The 17,690-nt window shown below is 35.6% G+C and overlaps 3 protein-coding genes and 1 long non-coding RNA gene across 6 annotated transcripts; 2 read left to right on the top strand and 2 right to left on the bottom strand.

Annotated features, from left to right (window-relative positions):
* The first annotated feature begins 406 nt into the window (after positions 1-406).
* Positions 407-1,681, top strand: LOC149941507 (protein anon-73B1). Its single transcript, XM_090179757.1, has 2 exons — positions 407-691; positions 1,394-1,681. The coding sequence occupies exons 1-2, from the start codon at positions 581-583 to the stop codon at positions 1,508-1,510; spliced, it is 228 nt and encodes a 75-aa protein (XP_090035883.1). The 5' UTR covers positions 407-580; the 3' UTR covers positions 1,511-1,681.
* A 262-nt stretch (positions 1,682-1,943) lies between these two features.
* Positions 1,944-3,098, bottom strand: LOC149941506 (vacuolar protein sorting-associated protein 37B-like). Its single transcript, XM_090179756.1, has one exon. The coding sequence runs from the start codon at positions 2,750-2,752 to the stop codon at positions 2,045-2,047; it is 708 nt and encodes a 235-aa protein (XP_090035882.1). The 5' UTR covers positions 2,753-3,098; the 3' UTR covers positions 1,944-2,044.
* A 24-nt stretch (positions 3,099-3,122) lies between these two features.
* LOC149941505 (uncharacterized) lies at positions 3,123-11,885 on the top strand. Its single transcript, XM_090179753.1, has 27 exons — positions 3,123-3,458; positions 3,601-3,776; positions 3,842-3,914; positions 3,975-4,165; positions 4,225-4,503; positions 4,571-4,735; positions 4,801-4,997; positions 5,072-5,249; positions 5,317-5,522; positions 5,606-5,702; positions 6,012-6,144; positions 6,216-6,484; positions 6,555-6,814; positions 6,879-6,999; positions 7,062-7,216; positions 7,277-7,427; positions 7,491-7,622; positions 7,695-8,006; positions 8,074-8,181; positions 8,248-8,376; positions 8,438-8,713; positions 8,777-8,887; positions 8,957-9,064; positions 9,125-9,280; positions 9,350-9,456; positions 9,517-9,736; positions 9,975-11,885. Exons 1-27 carry the CDS (start codon positions 3,308-3,310, stop codon positions 10,344-10,346), a joined length of 4,833 nt encoding a protein of 1,610 aa, XP_090035879.1. The 5' UTR covers positions 3,123-3,307; the 3' UTR covers positions 10,347-11,885.
* A 3,304-nt stretch (positions 11,886-15,189) lies between these two features.
* On the bottom strand, positions 15,190-16,955 carry LOC149941504 (uncharacterized). Of its 3 annotated transcripts, XR_016481220.1 has the most exons (7): positions 16,843-16,955; positions 16,526-16,753; positions 16,373-16,463; positions 16,154-16,301; positions 15,939-15,994; positions 15,401-15,874; positions 15,190-15,331 (listed from the first exon to the last, which is right to left on the bottom strand). It is a non-coding gene; the product is annotated as an uncharacterized LOC149941504 (long non-coding RNA). The 3 variants fall into 3 exon arrangements; XR_016481219.1 differs by having other exon boundaries at positions 15,190-15,874; positions 16,154-16,311; XR_016481218.1 differs by having other exon boundaries at positions 15,190-15,874.
* Between the last annotated feature and the right edge of the window lie 735 nt (positions 16,956-17,690).

Genomic DNA, 17,690 nt, shown 5'->3' with positions numbered 1-17,690 from the left:
AGTTGTTACGTACTATAATAATTTAAGGGGGGGGATGTTTCGATATTTGTTACGTAATTTAAGAAGAGGGGTCTTTCCATTTGTTACTCTTTGTTACGAGGGGGAGGGGAGGGGAGTCCAAAAAGTGGTTTTTCTGCGTTACGTAATTTGTGAACAGCCCCGAAGCCGTAATTGTATCTCTAGTTATATATTACCAACTCAATGGTTGTGAACTTGTGACAGTCTATCGCAGGGCTTCCACATTTCCCATCTAATATTTTATGCTATGGATATTTCCTTAACCTTTTTATTTTGGAAATTCCCGTTTTCAACTCTTTACTTTTTTGGGATTTTACAACCCTACAACCCATTAATATTCAGTAAAATTATGTGAATCTTTGGGATGGAATAGATAAAAATGTATAGTAGGCTAAAACTTGCAACAGGCTCTCTTAAAGATTGTTTTCCTTAATTTTTTCCGTTTTACCTCAAAAATTACATTATTACCTTTAATGTTTTGGAACGTTGAAGAATCCCCACATGTTGAAGCCCTGTCATCGAAGCACAAGATTCCCCCCCCCCCCCACCCAAAAAAAAAGACATGTCGGACATCGTAGACGATTTGCTGAGATACGGTTTATTTATTGGAGCAATATTTCAAATGATCTGCATAGCAGCTGTAATTTTCATTCCACCCAAGGACGAGGGGAGAGTAAGTGAACACTAAAAGATAAAATAAAACCTTTCAAAGATTTTTGCACAATTTATTTCAAGTGTTTGTTCGCCATGGTTCGTGGGCCTCTGTCTATCTCCCTAATGTCAAACATGGACTAACAAGGAGAGTACCCGAGGTGTTTGTTGCCGATTTTGTTCAAAGTCTGGCATAATGTAGACCTATATGAGATATGAAATTTCCCAAAAGGAGACGTTGCACTACCCATTCGATTTGCTATGGCAACCGAAAATGTTTTTGATCACTTAAAACAATAAAATCTCCATTTAAAAAAGCATGGGATTTTCTCGGTTTCACAGGGTCCTAGCTACGAAAATTTTGAAAATCACGAAATGTGTAATTTGGACCACATTTAGGTAAATTTCATCAAGTTTGGGTAAATTGAAACATTTTTAGGGTAAATTTGTAACAAATTTTGGTTGTAAGTGGTCAAAAACATTTTCGGTTGCCATGGCAAATAGAATGGGTAGTGCAATGTCTCCTTTTTGGAAATTTCATATCTCATATAGGTCTACATTACGGCCGACTTTGAACTAAATCGGCAATAAACACCTCGGGTACTCTCCTTGTAAGTCCATGTGTCAAAGCATTTGATGCTTAGATACACATGATATTTACTGTTATTTCTTACTTTTTTAATCATTTTTGCTTTTAACACTTCGTTCCTGCTAATTTTAATAGGACGGAGGCGACTCAAGTGATGAGGAAGTTACAGAAGGACCAGTGCACCCTCCTACCCACAAATCACACCATCACTCTGGTAGAAGAAGCAGGCAGGAGAAAAAGAAGAGAAGATGAAATATTTTTATTAACTATACCCAATTTTTCCTATGTATTAAAAATGAGAATCACAATGCAACTTCCCCAATTATAAATAGGTTTATTGCCTATTTCTGTAATTTGGTTTATTTTTAACCTTTTTTAAAGGGATTATGAATTTCAACTTTTTAATAAAAACCGTGTTCAAATTTTTTATTTATTACTAGTATCAGTACAAGTTATTTGCCTTATTATTTGCAAATAACACTGACCAGTAAATTTTAAGATAAGTTTAAAATTATTACACAAAAATATTTTTAAAACAGTTCTTGCTTTATTCATGCAAGTAGCCTGTGGCCTGTTTAAAGGGGTTGTGAAAAGGGATGCTGATAAATTTTCATACTTAAGGTTTGACAACCCCTTTACTAATATAAACAAAATATGGAATACACAAAAACTAATTAACCGTAAATTTGGTATTAATAACAAAAAATTTAAAAATTTTTAATACGATAAAGCCATATGAGAAATCTAATAAAATTTCAGAGAACTCAAGTTTTCCCTAAGAAAATCTTATCGATTTGGAAAGTAATTTGGAAGGCGGTAACCAAATTGATTAGGGGGAGAAGCAGAGTTATAGGGAGAATAGGCTCTGGGTATTGCGGGCAAAGGTGGTGCAGGAGCTGGTCTTGAAGGTAATGGGCTGGCCCGAATACCACTTGCAGAAAAAGGTGAGGTTATGTTGCTTTGTCTCGAGCTTTGCTCTAAGATATCGGACATTTTTTCAGTTTTAACTCTTCTTAAATGCATAAGTTTTCTCTTTTCTAAAAACATTTCAAGAAACAGTTCTACACTCAGTTGTGACTCTAGAAAGTTCTGTGCAATGCTTTCAGTTTCCTCTTCAAGTTGGGCAGCGGCAGTTTGAAACAAGGCTAAAGTTGTATCTAACGAAACTTGTCTCATTAATTCATCTATTTTGGCTTTCTTTTCTTCAACTTCTTTTTTCAGTTCGACAGCTTGCTGATAAAGGCTAATTAATTGCTGGCGTGACTCTACAATGCTTGGCTGATGTGACAAATTGAATTCCGCTAGGCTTTTATTACTGGCAAAAAGCATCTCTCTTTCTGCTTCCGCATTTTTCACTTGACGCAAGTCTTTGACCATACTCTCCAATCTCTCATCATTATTCAACAAGTCTTTCAACTCATCTTCAGTCAAATGCTGTATTAGTTCAAGAGCGGCACTGCAATCCGGGTGCAAGTCTTGCATATAATACGGCATCTTTTTTAAATTATTCTTTTGATACTTTTTTAAATTATTCTTTTGATAAATATACAGCTTTATTTTCTGGTCGTTTTGGTTTTCGTTGTCTTCACCAAAGGCTTGATATAAACAGATGGAAAGAAATATTTCAACTACATGAATACACTGCAAGACTTCAGAATCAACTTATAGTTTCACTTAGTACAATTTATCCCGAATAATCTACGTTCAAATCTTTCATATACATCTAGTTTTGTTACGAAAACCCTCAAACGGATAACCTTTTAGTAATCCAGGATAGAGGACTCATAGCACTAGATCCACCCAGAAGGTCGCCAGCGCCGCGGAGTGGCCACTCACGAGTACATGTAGCACCATAGAGGGTAGACCACAGCACGTGATTATTTTGTTGTCAAAATATAGGTCAGGGGTGATTCCGGAGTGGTGTCAGAATGCCGAACATCGTGTGTCCCGTTTCCGAGTGCATTTTAACTTTTAATCTATTCTCTCCTCTTTTTACAAAATTTACCTTATATTCATTCTATTTAAACAATTTCGCCGTATGTTAAAAGAATGAGCGGCTACCCTATGTATCGAATTTTTGAAGTTAAACGTATTTTATCCCTTGGTCAATGGAGCTCGTGCAGAGATGATACGGAAATAATTTTTTCCGCGTACAAAGAATGCAAAACTAAATCTATTCTAGTACTGGTGTGCAACAATGGTAATTATGAACTGAATTTTTAGCAATCATGAGAATGTGCAAACAAGTTACTTTGAAAGTTTGAGGTTCAGATGAGGGAATGTTTGCACCCCAAAACCACCCATTAATTAAAAAAAAATAACTATATTTTTCAATTCTATAGACCACCTGTTATTTAGAATAACCAGACCAAATGAAAAACCAATATTTCATCAGTTGCAATGGTTCCACCACCAAGGAAAGCAAATTAAAACCATCAGTTTTGACAGTTTATGTTTGTGGTGTTTAGTGGCAGTTAGAGATGGGACTCTCTACATTATACCAACATTATGGACAATGGTTAGTTCTATATAAAATGCTTAACAGTATCCTATATACTTAGTAAATATTTTCATACATTTCAGGGACCATATCCCAAAGGACAATATCACTGGAGAACGGACGATGTGACAGAAATTCGACTGACTGGTCAAAGAGGTTGGTTTAATAAGAAATAATCATTTCCATAGAAAGAAATTACACCAGAAATTATCTTAGCAAACCCAACATCTGTGGTCTGGTGGCAATCCTTTGATGGTCAACCAGTAGCAATTGTTGGAAATGAATTGGGGGAAATATCATTTATTAATTTACGAAATCGTCGAGAAATAGGAGGCACATATGTCACAGTTGGAATACAAAAAATTGACCTGGTTCAAGATGAAATTTCCGGCACAACTTGTCTTTTGGTAAGTCAAAAATTTATGATTTAAAAAATTAATTCTTACCAGTATTTTTCATATATTAGATAACTGGGACCAATAAGCAACAATGGCATTTGTTGCTGGAGGATAAACAAAGTGGATATCTTTGGCTTTCAGAACCTGACATTGAACAAGGCTTGGAGGGTATAGAACGCAAATTATGGCAACTACAAGGAGATAGGTCACTGTTTATCGAGGATAAGAAAATTGATGGCCACCCTCGTAAACTTTCTCGGTACGATGGAGGAGCTATTTTATTCCCTCAAACTTTGAAAGGTCAAACTTACATCGCAGCTTATACCAAAGCTAGCGGTTTATTGCAAGTAAGACTCTGATAAGAACTCTTTTCCTTGTATAATAGCCTTAAGCTTATAGCTCCTTTTTCAACAGTTACTCTCAATGAAATTGGAAACTTTAAGTCAAAATTCTTACTACGTACCTTTAGATAGTGAATGCTTCATAATGAATGAAAGAACATTTTTCCTGGTAAAAACAAAGGATAGTAGTTATTATTTGGATATAGTTGCTTTGCAGTCTATGGAAAGTTTAAAAAAAGTGTGTAATTTGGGTTTTTGTACTCTAAATGAGTGGTTTTTACATTTATATTGTTCTTTTTACAGCCTAAGGAAAGTCCTGATCCTTTATTACAACAATTTAACGTAGAAAAGCAAGTTATAAATATTCACCCTCTCGCTACCTCCAACTTCAAACAAATTGCAAAATCAAAAGAAATGCAAAATATTGCATTACCTAGGGAAATAGTTTTAGAGGGCTGTCTTATAGTCCAAAAAAATGAAGTTTTCGAATGCTCTATGACGTATGTATCTAAATTCAACTGTCATTAAATTTTCATAACAATCCTAAGTAATTATAACTCTTTGTTTCTCTAAGGAAATCTCCTCAAGATTTATTTCTCAGTTTAACCGGTCTGCCATCAGATTTACCTTCTGCTGAAAGATTAGGGGTACTATTAGGTTTAGACATCCACAAATTGTACGAAGCTGGCGCGGAGATACAGTTGTCTCAAGGTCATTTTGCCCAAGCAGTGAGACTTTATCAACTTTCAAAAGTAACCTAAATTGAGTTTTTATTCATAAATTTTGAGTTTAACTTAAATAATTTTAATTACTTTTCAGTGTCCTCAGTTAAAACGAGTAGCTCATTTTGTTAGTTACGGGTACCTGTCCGAATTAATAGCTTACATTCAAGTCTTATTTACTACCAAAGGAATGGAAATAGCCTGGCCTGACAAATCACATTTTGCAAACATTGCTTTGCATTGTTTCGTGCAACAGGTAATGGATAGGAGCCACGAACGTCCGGCTGTTCTACAAGCGTTTAAGTTAGTTTCGAGCTTATATTATCTTTTGGATTTCAAAGAAATAGTTATTTTCTAAAAGTTCACCTTTTTTTCAAAAATTGTAGAGATTTTCTTCGAGACAATCAATATTATGATGACGAAGTTGCTGTTCGGCTTTTAGAAGAGCAGGGACTATATGATTTATTATACTACTGCACTAGAGTAATTTTGATCACCCATTTTAAGCTGGAATGTCATTACAGGGGGGGGGGGGGCAGAAATTGAGCTCCAGAAAACATTTTTTTAAAGGGCAAAAACGTGTCAAATTTTTATAGTTATTGCATAATTGCTAGTGACTTTCAGGATAATAGACAGAACAAAACATTTTCCCAAGATATTCCTTGTACTTCATCCGAATCTGAGTTGATATTAGAAAAATTCCTGAACTTTATGCCTCCTTGCCCCATCAAATGACATCCCTGATTTTAAGCCATGAGATAAGTATTTTAATTATCTATTTGAAACTATTAGCTACGTGGACAGCAACGTTTGATGTTGGAGCATTTATTAGCCTGTGAAAACTTGCGAGATGCAGTCGATAGAGAAACGGAAGAAGCTTTAATTGGAAATGGATATGACAATATTTTGTTAAAAACACCCAATGGTTAATATCACTTGTTCTTGATTTCCGCTTAGATCAAAGTAATTCTACATTTTGGCCATGTAAAATTTCAGATCGATATATCTATTGCATAACTTGCCCCGGACTACTTCAACATTTAGCTACTAAGCCTCAACTATTGCGTTGTCATTTGCAGCATGTAGCCAAACTTCTTCCTACACTTCCCGTTTCTAGTCTAATAAGAGTGGCACAACTATATGACCCGTGTCACCCGGCAGCCAGTTTAGCAGTGAGACATGTAGTTACTTCGCACAGCCAACGATATTTTAGTATGAGTTCCCTTAGTTCTATATCGAGTGATTCTTTGGAATTCTCTCACGGTGTAAGTCTATACGGGAATGAATTTACCAAATCTTGACTCATCTCTATGTTTAATATATTTTTCTTATTAGGATGATGATATCAGCGAAGAGGAGTTTGTCAAGTTCTTCATATTTGTCTTGTTGGTTCTGAACCACAAAAGGGGTTCAATACCACGATTCTTTAATATAAAATTAATGCAAATAGATAGTAGTACGGCTATAAATACACCAAGAGGGGAGAAACCATCCCCTGCACAAATATTTCATACACCATTAGCTTGCGGTAGTTCGCACGCAGCTTTAATTAGACAAGGGCTTATTTACACATGGGGTAAAGGCCAGCATGGAAGGTAATCTTTTACAAAAAATTACTAAACATTAATTACATGTATTAAGACAAAATATTTTTAATAGATTGGGCCATGGAGAACCCTACCAAGAATCATCCATGCCTATGACGGTTGATCTAACGGATGTTCAAATTTATTCTGTAGCCTGTGGAGCTTTCCATACTTTAGCACTAACTGATCATGGGGTAATTTACAAATAGTTAGAAGTAATCTATTACCAAAAAACTAAAATATTTTATATTGTTAGGTTTTTTCTTGGGGTTCCTCAAAATATGGTCAACTTGGCCTAGGCCAATTGCAAAGAACGTGTAGACCTTTGTTAATCGAATGCCTAGTTGATGAGAATGTAATATCTATAATTTGCGGACAATATCATTCGCTAGCCATTACTGTTGATGGAAGGTACAAATATAACGAATTGACTTGAAAATATGATAATGAAATTTTATTTTGTTATCTTAGAATTTTCAGTTGGGGTTGGGGTGTGCATGGTCAACTTGGTCATGGAAATCCTGAAGATTGCCGTGTACCCGTTCAAATAACTTTCTTTAAAGATACTCAAATTGCCATGGCAGCAGCTGGCCATGGTCATAGCATCGTTCTAACTAGAATAGTATGTTGGAAATGCCTATATTTGGTGAGTGACCGTCATAATTATTTCCATTTCTAATTTTAGGGAGAAGTGTACACTTTTGGATGTGGCATGTTTGGGCAATTGGGCCAAGGAACTGTTTTAAAACAGACAACTCCCAGGCTTGTTGTTATGCCTGAGCCTGTAATATTATTAGCATCTGGTTATTTCCACGTGGTAAGATACAAAGAAATACTTAGAAACAAATAATGTTTTGATAAAAAAAACCTTTGTTTTATGCTATTATAGCTAGCATTAACTGAGACTCAGCGATTGTTTGTCTGGGGTAGTCATCCGCAATCATTAAGACTTCAAGCCCAGAGCACGCGCCGTGCAAGAGCTCAACAGCAGCAAATAACTTCAATCACAACTTCTTCAACTCAGGATGGTACTCATCCAATGCCTAGTCCGCCTTCTTCAGGACACTCTAGTTTTCCAACGTACGGTACATCTCCACATTTATCATCCATGATGAACCAACCATTATCAACACCACCAATTCAAAGCCATCTTGTGCCTAGTTTAGTTAATACTAGTTCTGTAGATGGAAAGATTGTGAATGTAATATTTTGTGATTGTATAATTTAAAATTCTAATGTGTATACTGAAAAAAATTCCTTTCTCAAAGATGGTAGCGGGGAGTAATCATTCGGTCATTTTAACTATGGATGGAGAAGTTTACACTTGGGGTAGAAATTCTGAAGGGCAGTTAGGTCACGGATCTAGGAAAGAGCAGGTATTATACGAAATTGCATAACGAATTTCTTTAAAAGAAATTAGAATGTTTTACTTTTTGCTAAAGAAACAACCGACAATGATTTTAACATTGAATGATCGTAACATTGTCGAAATTGCCTGCGGAAGCGACTTCACTCTCGTGTTGGACACTTCGTCTAGACTTTGGGGTTGGGGTCAAAATGACGGAGGACAGGTATATTGAATAACTAACTTTGCAACAAAGAAACAGATATTAAACTTAATTTTTATTCCAGTTAGGACAAAAACCTACAGTTACTGCGGAAGGTAGGCCACGAACCAGCAGCTTAGCTAATCTCGCGCATGGACCGGGGGCCAGTTCTAGTGGAGGCAGAGTAATCACAATAAGGACCAATAGACGCATGATCACCATTACACAAGGCTGCAGGCAGGGAGAAATGCGTCCGATTGAGATACTCTCTCTTCCTCCAATATCTTCTATTACAAGTGGCTCTAAAAACGCCCCTATTAACCAAGAATTTGACCTGACTAGTTTTGAAAATGACTTTTCCGTAATATTCTAATTGTTAATTAAGTTTTATAAATATTCTTAAGTCTATCGTACTGTTTCATAGCTCCAAAAAATGAGATATAAACAAAAGAGAAGAGAAAGCCCTATCATTCCTAGCTTGGGACCCAGAGAGGATCATGTTTATGGTCCCGATGCCCTTCACTCTGCTTTAAAGGCAATGTTTGCGATATATAATGGAAATCCATCCCGTTTGCTAACAAATGCTATCAATGGCATCTTATAGGTATTTCACAGGTATTATGATCCTACATCAATTCTAAATCATAGTTTAAGTTTTGGGGACTTGCAATGCGCCGCAAAATTGTGCGCCTTAGAAGGACTTTACGCTCAGGTATGTGTCAAAAACTATCTGGAAGGAAAATTTTTATTTTTATAAAATTAAATGTTTCAGGCGCTGGACTATCAACTACAAGCATTTGAAAGTAGCATACCTGGAAGGTCTGAGAAAGCGACGGACACCTCCGCTATAGTTTTAGAAATTTTGAACTTCTACGTAAAATATGTTGATCAGAATAATTCCGAAGCCAACCGCCAGTTTTTAGAACACGTAGGGTCTCAAACGTTTACCTAATATTTGTTTTCCTTTTTTTATAACATTGTCCATTTTTCAATTTAGGCATCCGCTTTCTGGGTTAAACACAATCTTCCCACTGAACCATACGAAACTTTTCTCGGTTATCATTTAAACATGTTGGGCTACCCTTTAGGCCTGTTCCTTTTCTGGTATACTGACAGATTTTTATTAATGAAAAAAGTAACTACAATTTAAAATTTTTTACACAGTGAAAGCAGCAAGAAAGGGGAAGAGTTGCTCTCTCGCCTCTCAACTAACTTTTGTTTAGATGTGGCTGCTTCCGTTTTGAAGTGTATAGATTCTGGACACCAGCATCCCGAATTATTGGATCATTTGGTTTCCGCTTCCGGATCCGCTAACATATTGAGGCAACTTCACACATCTCCATCCGATAGTTTGGCAGGCTGGGAGTCATCTTTACCTGTTCAAGTACATTCCATTCGAGGGGCTAACTACTTCCTGAAAATCTATACACCTATTACTGGCTTATGAAACTGAGTACAGCCTTTAGTAATGCTAAATTTTTAATCACACTTGTACAGTCAAAGCTAGAAGATTGTGCACCAATTACGGGAAGTGATAAGCCCCCCGATTTAATTTAAATATTTATGGTTAAAATAGTACTAGACTGTAACCTAACTCGGGGAATATATAATATTGCCTTTAGGCTCTATGGCAAGAGGTTTTGCATAACTTCCAAAAAGGAGCCGTCTCCCGCTCTAGCTTACACCTTTCTTCTTCAAGTGTGGAATTGTTAACAAAGGCGCTTGTTAGTGAAAGAGGAGGGACCGGCAATGGAGGAGTAATCTCTAACGGTGGTTCCCAAGGTGACGACATTGTGGCTTTCACATGCGGCCATCACTACACTTTGAACACTTTTAGAAGCTCAGTTTTGCCTGGCTTTCAAGAAGCAATGCAGAGACTGCCTTGTCCCCTTCCGCAAACGGAGCGTTTACTCATGAAAGGCTACCAATCGGAGGGTTTAATGCCCACTGCCTGCCCACCTTGCGTTCTTACAGAAATCAAAAGCGAATTGTGATTTAAATCAGTTAATTGCCATATATATATCGAGTCAAGCTCAATTACTACAAAACTAGATTATTCGGTGCATTTTTGCAACTATTTATGCGCATTGATATATAGTTAATGATTTGGTTTTAATTTGGTTCCTATGGTAACCTTGTTTTTTTGTCAATACTGTTAATATAAACCTCTATTTTTACTCTGTTAACCCCAACTTTTATGTAATACTCAATCATACATCAATTAAGTTATATTTTTTTTACGAAATAATTGCGTCATTCCAGATATTAACTTCCTTACGATAATATCTCTTAGGTGTATATAATTTATAAAAGCGCATTTACCTTTTAGGTTAAATTAAATTGAAATTTTACAACGAATATTCAACAAAGTCAATTTAGAGTGATAATTGTTTTTTAGAATATAGCTTATACAATTTTTTTTCATAAAATACTTTGTTTTTAAATTTTTGTACAAAGCATAACATGAGATTTTTGCTCATTTTTCCAGACCTGTTCATTAAGTTTTCTTATTTCATACATCTAGTCTCCATAATTTATAATTAAGGTGTAATTTAAATATTGATATTAAATAATTAGATAAAAATGGCTATACCAATCTAAATTCTAAACTACAAAAGCTTGAATATAAAAAAAGAAAACGAGTGAAAATTGCTTATTGGTAGAGAGTACAGTGAAATTTTGGAGAATAAGGTCTTAGTGAATTTTAATAATGGGAAAAAATGCATTGGATTTTTGAATCTCAGTTGTAAAAAAATTAGGATAACTCGAATCTTAATTCCCAATAGTAATAAGAGTGCACGTTGTGAAATGTCAGTTTATGATATGGCTTGGACATATTTTGTACAGATTATCTTCGAAATACAGATCATTGTTGCAAATGGAAACATTCCCAATTCATTTTGGCTGAAAAATGCTCAATTTCATTTTTCGGTACACTGCTAAAAGGCATAGATTTACTTTCAATGTAAATAGGACTATTTCGTAAAATAGTATTGTTCGAGTTTTACCATTTTTTTGTGGTTAACAAACTGGACATGGAAGCCAGCCAGATTTAACTTGTAATTTTTAAATAAAAATTAATTAAAAAATTTTTTCAAGTTAAAATAAATTTGAAATTTAAAAATTCTTGAAAAACCATATGCTCCTTAATATAGATTTATTTCTACGCGACTTTGACATCTTTTCCATTAATATTTAATTCCAAGTCCAGTTTTGTTAATGACAAAGTTAGCATTTCAAAAATTCTATCCTTTGAGTAGTTTGCCGAAGCAAAATAAACGGAAATGGATGTCAAGAAGTATATTTTGTCCTAATTGACAGTACAAAACATTTCAGAGGTTTATAATAAACAGGCAATGTAACACATATTTGTAACACTACGCTCTTACTATAGGCTGATTTTAAGGTTTTGTTTATGTTTAAGTTAAATAATATTGTTAGAGGACACCACAAATACAAACAAAGAGCTTTCAGTAACGATAATGAAATATAGTTCGATGAAAAATAGAATATTTTTGCAGCACATTTTCGCGACTTATTTTAGGTGAAAAATGAACTTTTTGAATTATTAATTTAATATAAATTATAATAAAAATGGCTTCCTATCCTAAATAGAAATAAAAAACCAGGACTGTTCTGTACTTAATATTTTCATTTTGTTATATTGTAAAAATATCTTAAAAAATTAATAAATGGTTTTTGTTTGTGACAAGGTAGTATTTGGTTTGATTTTTAATTAAAAGGGCAAATCTAAAAATTTACCGTTGGTTGGAAACAATATAGGATTTATTTAAGCCCAGGGAGAATAAACATGCCCTAGAATATAATCATGTAGGTGAAACTTGTAGGAATTTCTACAACATAGAGTAAACAAGTTTCGCTGATAGCCTCCCGTTTCCGTGGGGTGGCTTAACCTGTCTAATGATTATTAGACCATGATTAGACAATTATTAGCGTCGCTCCCATTCAAACCATAAGTAACATAATATCCGTAAGTATGACAGAGGAAAGCCAAGAAACTTGTCCCGGGTTTGCGTACCCTCCCCTATCCTAACCGCCTGAAGCTTGTTTTCCACTAGCGCGCGTCATAATGTTATTTTCTTTACGCGCGTAAAAACGTTTGAACGTTTCAAAGCTGAGAAACTCGTCGTTGCGCGCGCCAGTGGAAAACAAGCATAAGCGCCTGGGCCTTTTGTCGCTTTCTGATCGCCGCCTTCGAACTGACCTCATTGAAACTTTTAAGATTGTCCATGGTTTCTATGACTTGACGGCCGACCAGTTCTTTACAATTAAGTGGTCTGGTCGAAAAGCACCAGCCCTGTACAAAATCAGGTGCAGCTGTTAAACCAGACGGGTCTTTTTCACTCAACGTATTATTAACCACTTGAATGAGCTCCCCTCTGCCGTCAAAACTAAATCCTCGGTTGGTTCTTTTAAATCACGTTTGGACAAGTTTCGGGGCTGGACCTTCTAGTCATTCCCCATTTCCCCCTTGTAAATATCTGAATTAGTTTTATATTAGTGTATAGTGTGTTGTATTATGTACCGCCAGAAGAAAATAGGGGAAGTACGTATCTGTAGCTTTGAGCCATAGAAGTCGTCGTGTGACCCACGAAAATGCCTTTTTACGCATAATAAACCAAACTGAAAAAGTAGTTCCACTTTTGTTTTGATTCAACTCGGCTATAAACGACGAAAACAAATACGCCTTAGCTCAATTAGCAGAGAATGAGAAGGACATTATGTTACAATTGTTCTATTTAAGAAAAATTGATTTTTTAAACGATGTATTCATCCGCGATTTCCCGCCAAACCGTTTTGGCGCGAAAATTCGTGAAAAGTGACGCCTTTACAAAGCTGACTAGAAGCGTACTTCCCCCTATTTTCTTCTGGTACCGCTTAATCTCTTTAGCTTCCCCAATTCACCTGTTCTTGTCTGTACAAATTTTTTTTGTACTGTTCCGCTTAGTTTTCATATTATCCCCTTTGTTTATTTTTTATCTGTATCTCTGTCTTGTGTTGGCAATCTTGTTTTGTATTATTTTGTTTTATGTTAATATTGTTTTTGAATGCTTGGTGTACGTAATATAAGTGCGTACCCAGGAGCCCAATAAGTGTATTTCACTTTCTCTATCCTAACAATAAAGTATTATTATTACACTTGTAGCCTTGTTCATGCACGTTTTCTAACTACATACCAGAGAGGGTAAAGTCGCTTCGCTATGAGAGGCGCCTCTTTCGAAAAAACACGTAATAATATTTTTGCCGCAATAGCGTCCATAGGTCCCCATTGACAGAGGGCGCCACTTGCATTGCCAGTGTGCTCGCGCGCGTTTTGAAGACGCGTTTTTGACGACGCAAAAATATTTTGACGACTTTATTAAAGTTTTCAATATGCCAGGGCCAGTTTGTTCAGCGAAGAATTGTTTGTCAGCGAAAACAAAAAACTCTCGTTTATCATTTTTCAAATTTCCGAAAGAAAAAGACCGGTAAATAAGCGTTTTTAAAACATAGGCATATTTTTATTTACATTAATATTCTTACTGAAAAATTTTAGTTCCATTTTGTGGCTTGGAAATCTAAAATGTGACAAGCTAATAAATAAATCAACGGAATACCTACACGCTAATCACAGGCTATGTGCTAAACATTTTACTGACAATTGTTTTATGAACATAAAAACCAAGAATAGACTGACAGATTCCTCTGTTCCAACAATTTTTTATGATAGTGACAAACAAACCCTAGAAAGTGATAATGAAGGTAAAGAAATTACTTGCAGGGGTAGTTAAAATAGCTTCTAATAATAAACCAAAAATATAGTGTACAGAGATGCAACGTGTAAGATCGGACTAGAAGATATAAGGCCAAAAGAAACCACTTTGGAAGAAATATTGGTAGAGCACAATTACAGTTTTACTAATGATGAAATGGTTTCAAGCACCATTTCATTAGAAATTTCAGAAAATGGTAATTCAAATGTGAGATTTCATCATTGCTAAGTGATAACCACTGAACATTTATTGGTTATATATTGCAGTGGCTGTAGTTAATTCAAATCGGAAAAGAACATTGGATTTTACGACAGAACCATTGCCTGCTAAAAGAATTCAGATTGACCATAATTATTGTAATCTGTCAAATCAAAACTGTGGAAATGGTTAGATAATACGATACATTAATATTTTTAATGCAATTCATTTATTAAAAGCTTTTTAATCATTATCTTACTGATGCCAGATATAGGAGCAGAAATTGAGGTCGACATTTCAAATAAGAGCGAAAATAAGTCTGTGCAAGTTTCAGGATTGAAAACAAAGAAAGAAGCAAGACTGCTTAAGAAACTAAATAAGCAAAGTGTTCAAATTCACAGAATGAAGAAACAATTGAAAAGTTTAAAAGAAAAACTGGCAGATAGTCAAAATATTTCCAATATTTCTGATGCAAAGAGGTTTTTAAACGGTTTTGCTGAAGAGCTCTTCAACTCCGAATTAAAACTTAGGCAAAGACACAAAAAAGGGAGGAGATATTCATCAATGTTGAAGAAATGGGCTCTCTCGCTCTTCTATCACAGCCCTCAAGCGTACAGAATGTGGCAAGCAGTTTTGTATCTACCAACAAAACGAACGCTTGAGAAATGGTTGTCTCGCATGGAAATTGCCCCTGGTTTCGACCACAAAACCCTGCAAGCCCTGAAAATGAAATTTCAAAACAAGAAAAAATGTGAGAGAGTTATAGTACTTTCATTTGATGAAATGAGTTTGAAAGAGAAACTCACATATGATCATTCAAGTGACATCATAGAAGGCTATGTAGACTATGGACCATTTGGAAGAGCAAAGCATACGCAAATCAAGCCCTGGTTTTCATGGTTAAAGGTTTGAAGGTGAAATGGAAGCAACCCATAGGCTACTTCCTTACTAGAGATGCTTGCCACGGGGAGACTTTGAAGCTGCTGCTCAATGAATGCCTGAAGCACCTAAAAGATATCGGACTTATAGTCAAGGCTATTGTTTGCGACCAAGGAACTGGCAATCAAAATTTATACAAAAATCTGGGAATATCCGTGGAGAAACCATTTATTGAAATTGATGAGGAAAAAATTCATTTTTTCTTTGACCCTCCCCATCTGTTGAAAAGTGTCAGAAATAATTTTAAAAGATATCCATTTCTGGTGGAAGGCACAGAGGTTTCATGGAAAGATTTGGAAATTTTTTTCAATTTAGACCAAGAGATTGGAAAGTTCCGAAGTGCGCATAAATTGAAACGAAAGCATATCGCTTTACCAGCATTTTCCAACATGAAAGTTATTTTGGCAGCGCAAGTATTCAGCAAAAGCGTAGCTAATTGTATACAAGCAGCATTTTCTTTGGGGTTAGGGGATCTTACCATGCGTAGTACTTACACTGCGGAGTTCCTACTACACATGAATGATCTTTTTGATTGTTTCAATAGTAGGACCCTAAACAGTGCTACGCTATGCAAAAGAGCCATGTCAGACACATCCATCCATAAGCAAATGCTGAGTGAGAAATTGCAATGGTTTAACACATGGAAACCCCAAAACTGCAAATATAAAAAATTGCCTTGTATCGAAGGGTGGAAACTTTCCATTCAATCACTGCTGTTTTTGTGGAAAGACCTAAAAGAAAATTTTGGATTTAAGTTCTTATTAACTGGGAGGTTAAGCCAAGATTTTGTTGAAAATTATTTTGGTTCTATCCGTCAAAAAGGAGGGAATAGAGACCACCCAAATCCTCAACAATTCCGGGCTGCATATAGAGCTGTATCAGTAAACAACCTTTTAAAGCCACCAGATTCAAATTGCATTGACGATTTAGATGATTTCATCTTGAATATTGATTCCTTTAAAACCCCAGCTCCAGGACCAGATGAAGATTTATCAAATTTGGAAAGTCACGAAGTTCTGCAAAGCCAAGGACATTGCTCTGAAGTAGACTTGGAAGTTTGTAAATCAATTGAAAGCATAAACCTACTAAAGCAAACGGTTTTAAGTTACATTTCAGGGTATTTAATCCACCGATGCTTTTCACATCACCAATGTTTATCTTGTCTTGGTCAGCTTAAAATTGAAAATCCAATGATTGATCCTACCAACATTCTCAGTTATTACAAAGCAAATAAAACAGAGAAAAACTATGCTTTTGGTAACCTTATTGTACCAACAGAAGCATTCTTGAAATTTGTAACGCAGACCAATGAAGTTTTTGACACCAGTTTTCAATTACTGTCTCATATGACAAATGTAAGAGGCCGCTTAGAAAGATTTATAACACGACGTATTGAAAAAAAGTGGTTTGTTGCTCCAGACAATTCATCATGCGCAGCTACATTTCAAACCATGATAGGTTTTTTCATTGAGTTTTGTATTCACAGCGCACTGAAAAAGCAAGATATCGACCATGAATACGCGAAATCTCAGAAAAGATTAGACAGAAAATTGATGAAAATTCAACACTAAATACATACCCAGGAATTTCCAGGAAAACCATTTTTCAAATAATTTCATCCTCATTCATATACATAAGCGTAAACAATTATTCTTTCCATGTTATCACTTTAGGCCTTGGTCATTTTGTACAGTTTTCCATGAATTTCTTTAATTTATTAAAAGTTAGTGGTTGTCATAGTAAAAAACATAATAAAATAGTAAAATTTCTTGTCCTCACTAATGATATTTTTCATGAAATGTCTTTTTAATAATAAAATTGACCATCGGAAAATTTAGAGAAAACACTTTCCGGATCCTTACATATTGTAATGAAAGTATGAAACTCGTTCACTAGCGCCATCGCGTTTTGGGGACCTGAACTATCCCCCATGAAGCGCGCGCTTCAAAAATCTCTTACAAATTTTAACATTACAGGAATAGGAAGAGGCGCCTCTCATAGCGAAGCGGCGACTTTACCCTCTCTGCTACATACTTTCTTCACCCACGGCCAACTTTGATTTCTCGCGCATCTCTCGCGCTACAGCGGCCATCTCATTCGTTGACGTTCCTGAGTTAACCTATGAGCAAAAGATGTGTATGACGTCAGCGCCCCTAGCGGATTATTATTTTTAGTATAGTTTTTACATTGGGGACAATATAACCACCGAGCGTGGCGCTGAACTCCTACACATTATAGTACAGTTTAAATGGGGAAAATCCTTGCTCGCGGAATTTCGACGAATGTGTTGGCCGTAGTAGCGCGAAAAGCGCGTGATCAAAGTTGGCCGTGCTTCACCAAAGTAAATAAGTAAAACCATAAGTAACATAATAACAATCAGTATGACAATTAACGAGATTTACAACCAAACTGATTTTCATAGCTATT

This window comes from Leiobunum rupestre, chromosome 6 (genome assembly GCF_980474605.1).
Source record: "Leiobunum rupestre chromosome 6, qqLeiRupe1.1.hap1, whole genome shotgun sequence".
NCBI classification, from domain to species: Eukaryota; Metazoa; Arthropoda; class Arachnida; order Opiliones; family Sclerosomatidae; genus Leiobunum; species Leiobunum rupestre.
Note: the sequence above shows the minus strand (reverse complement) of the source record. Positions and strands in the feature narration are given on the sequence as shown.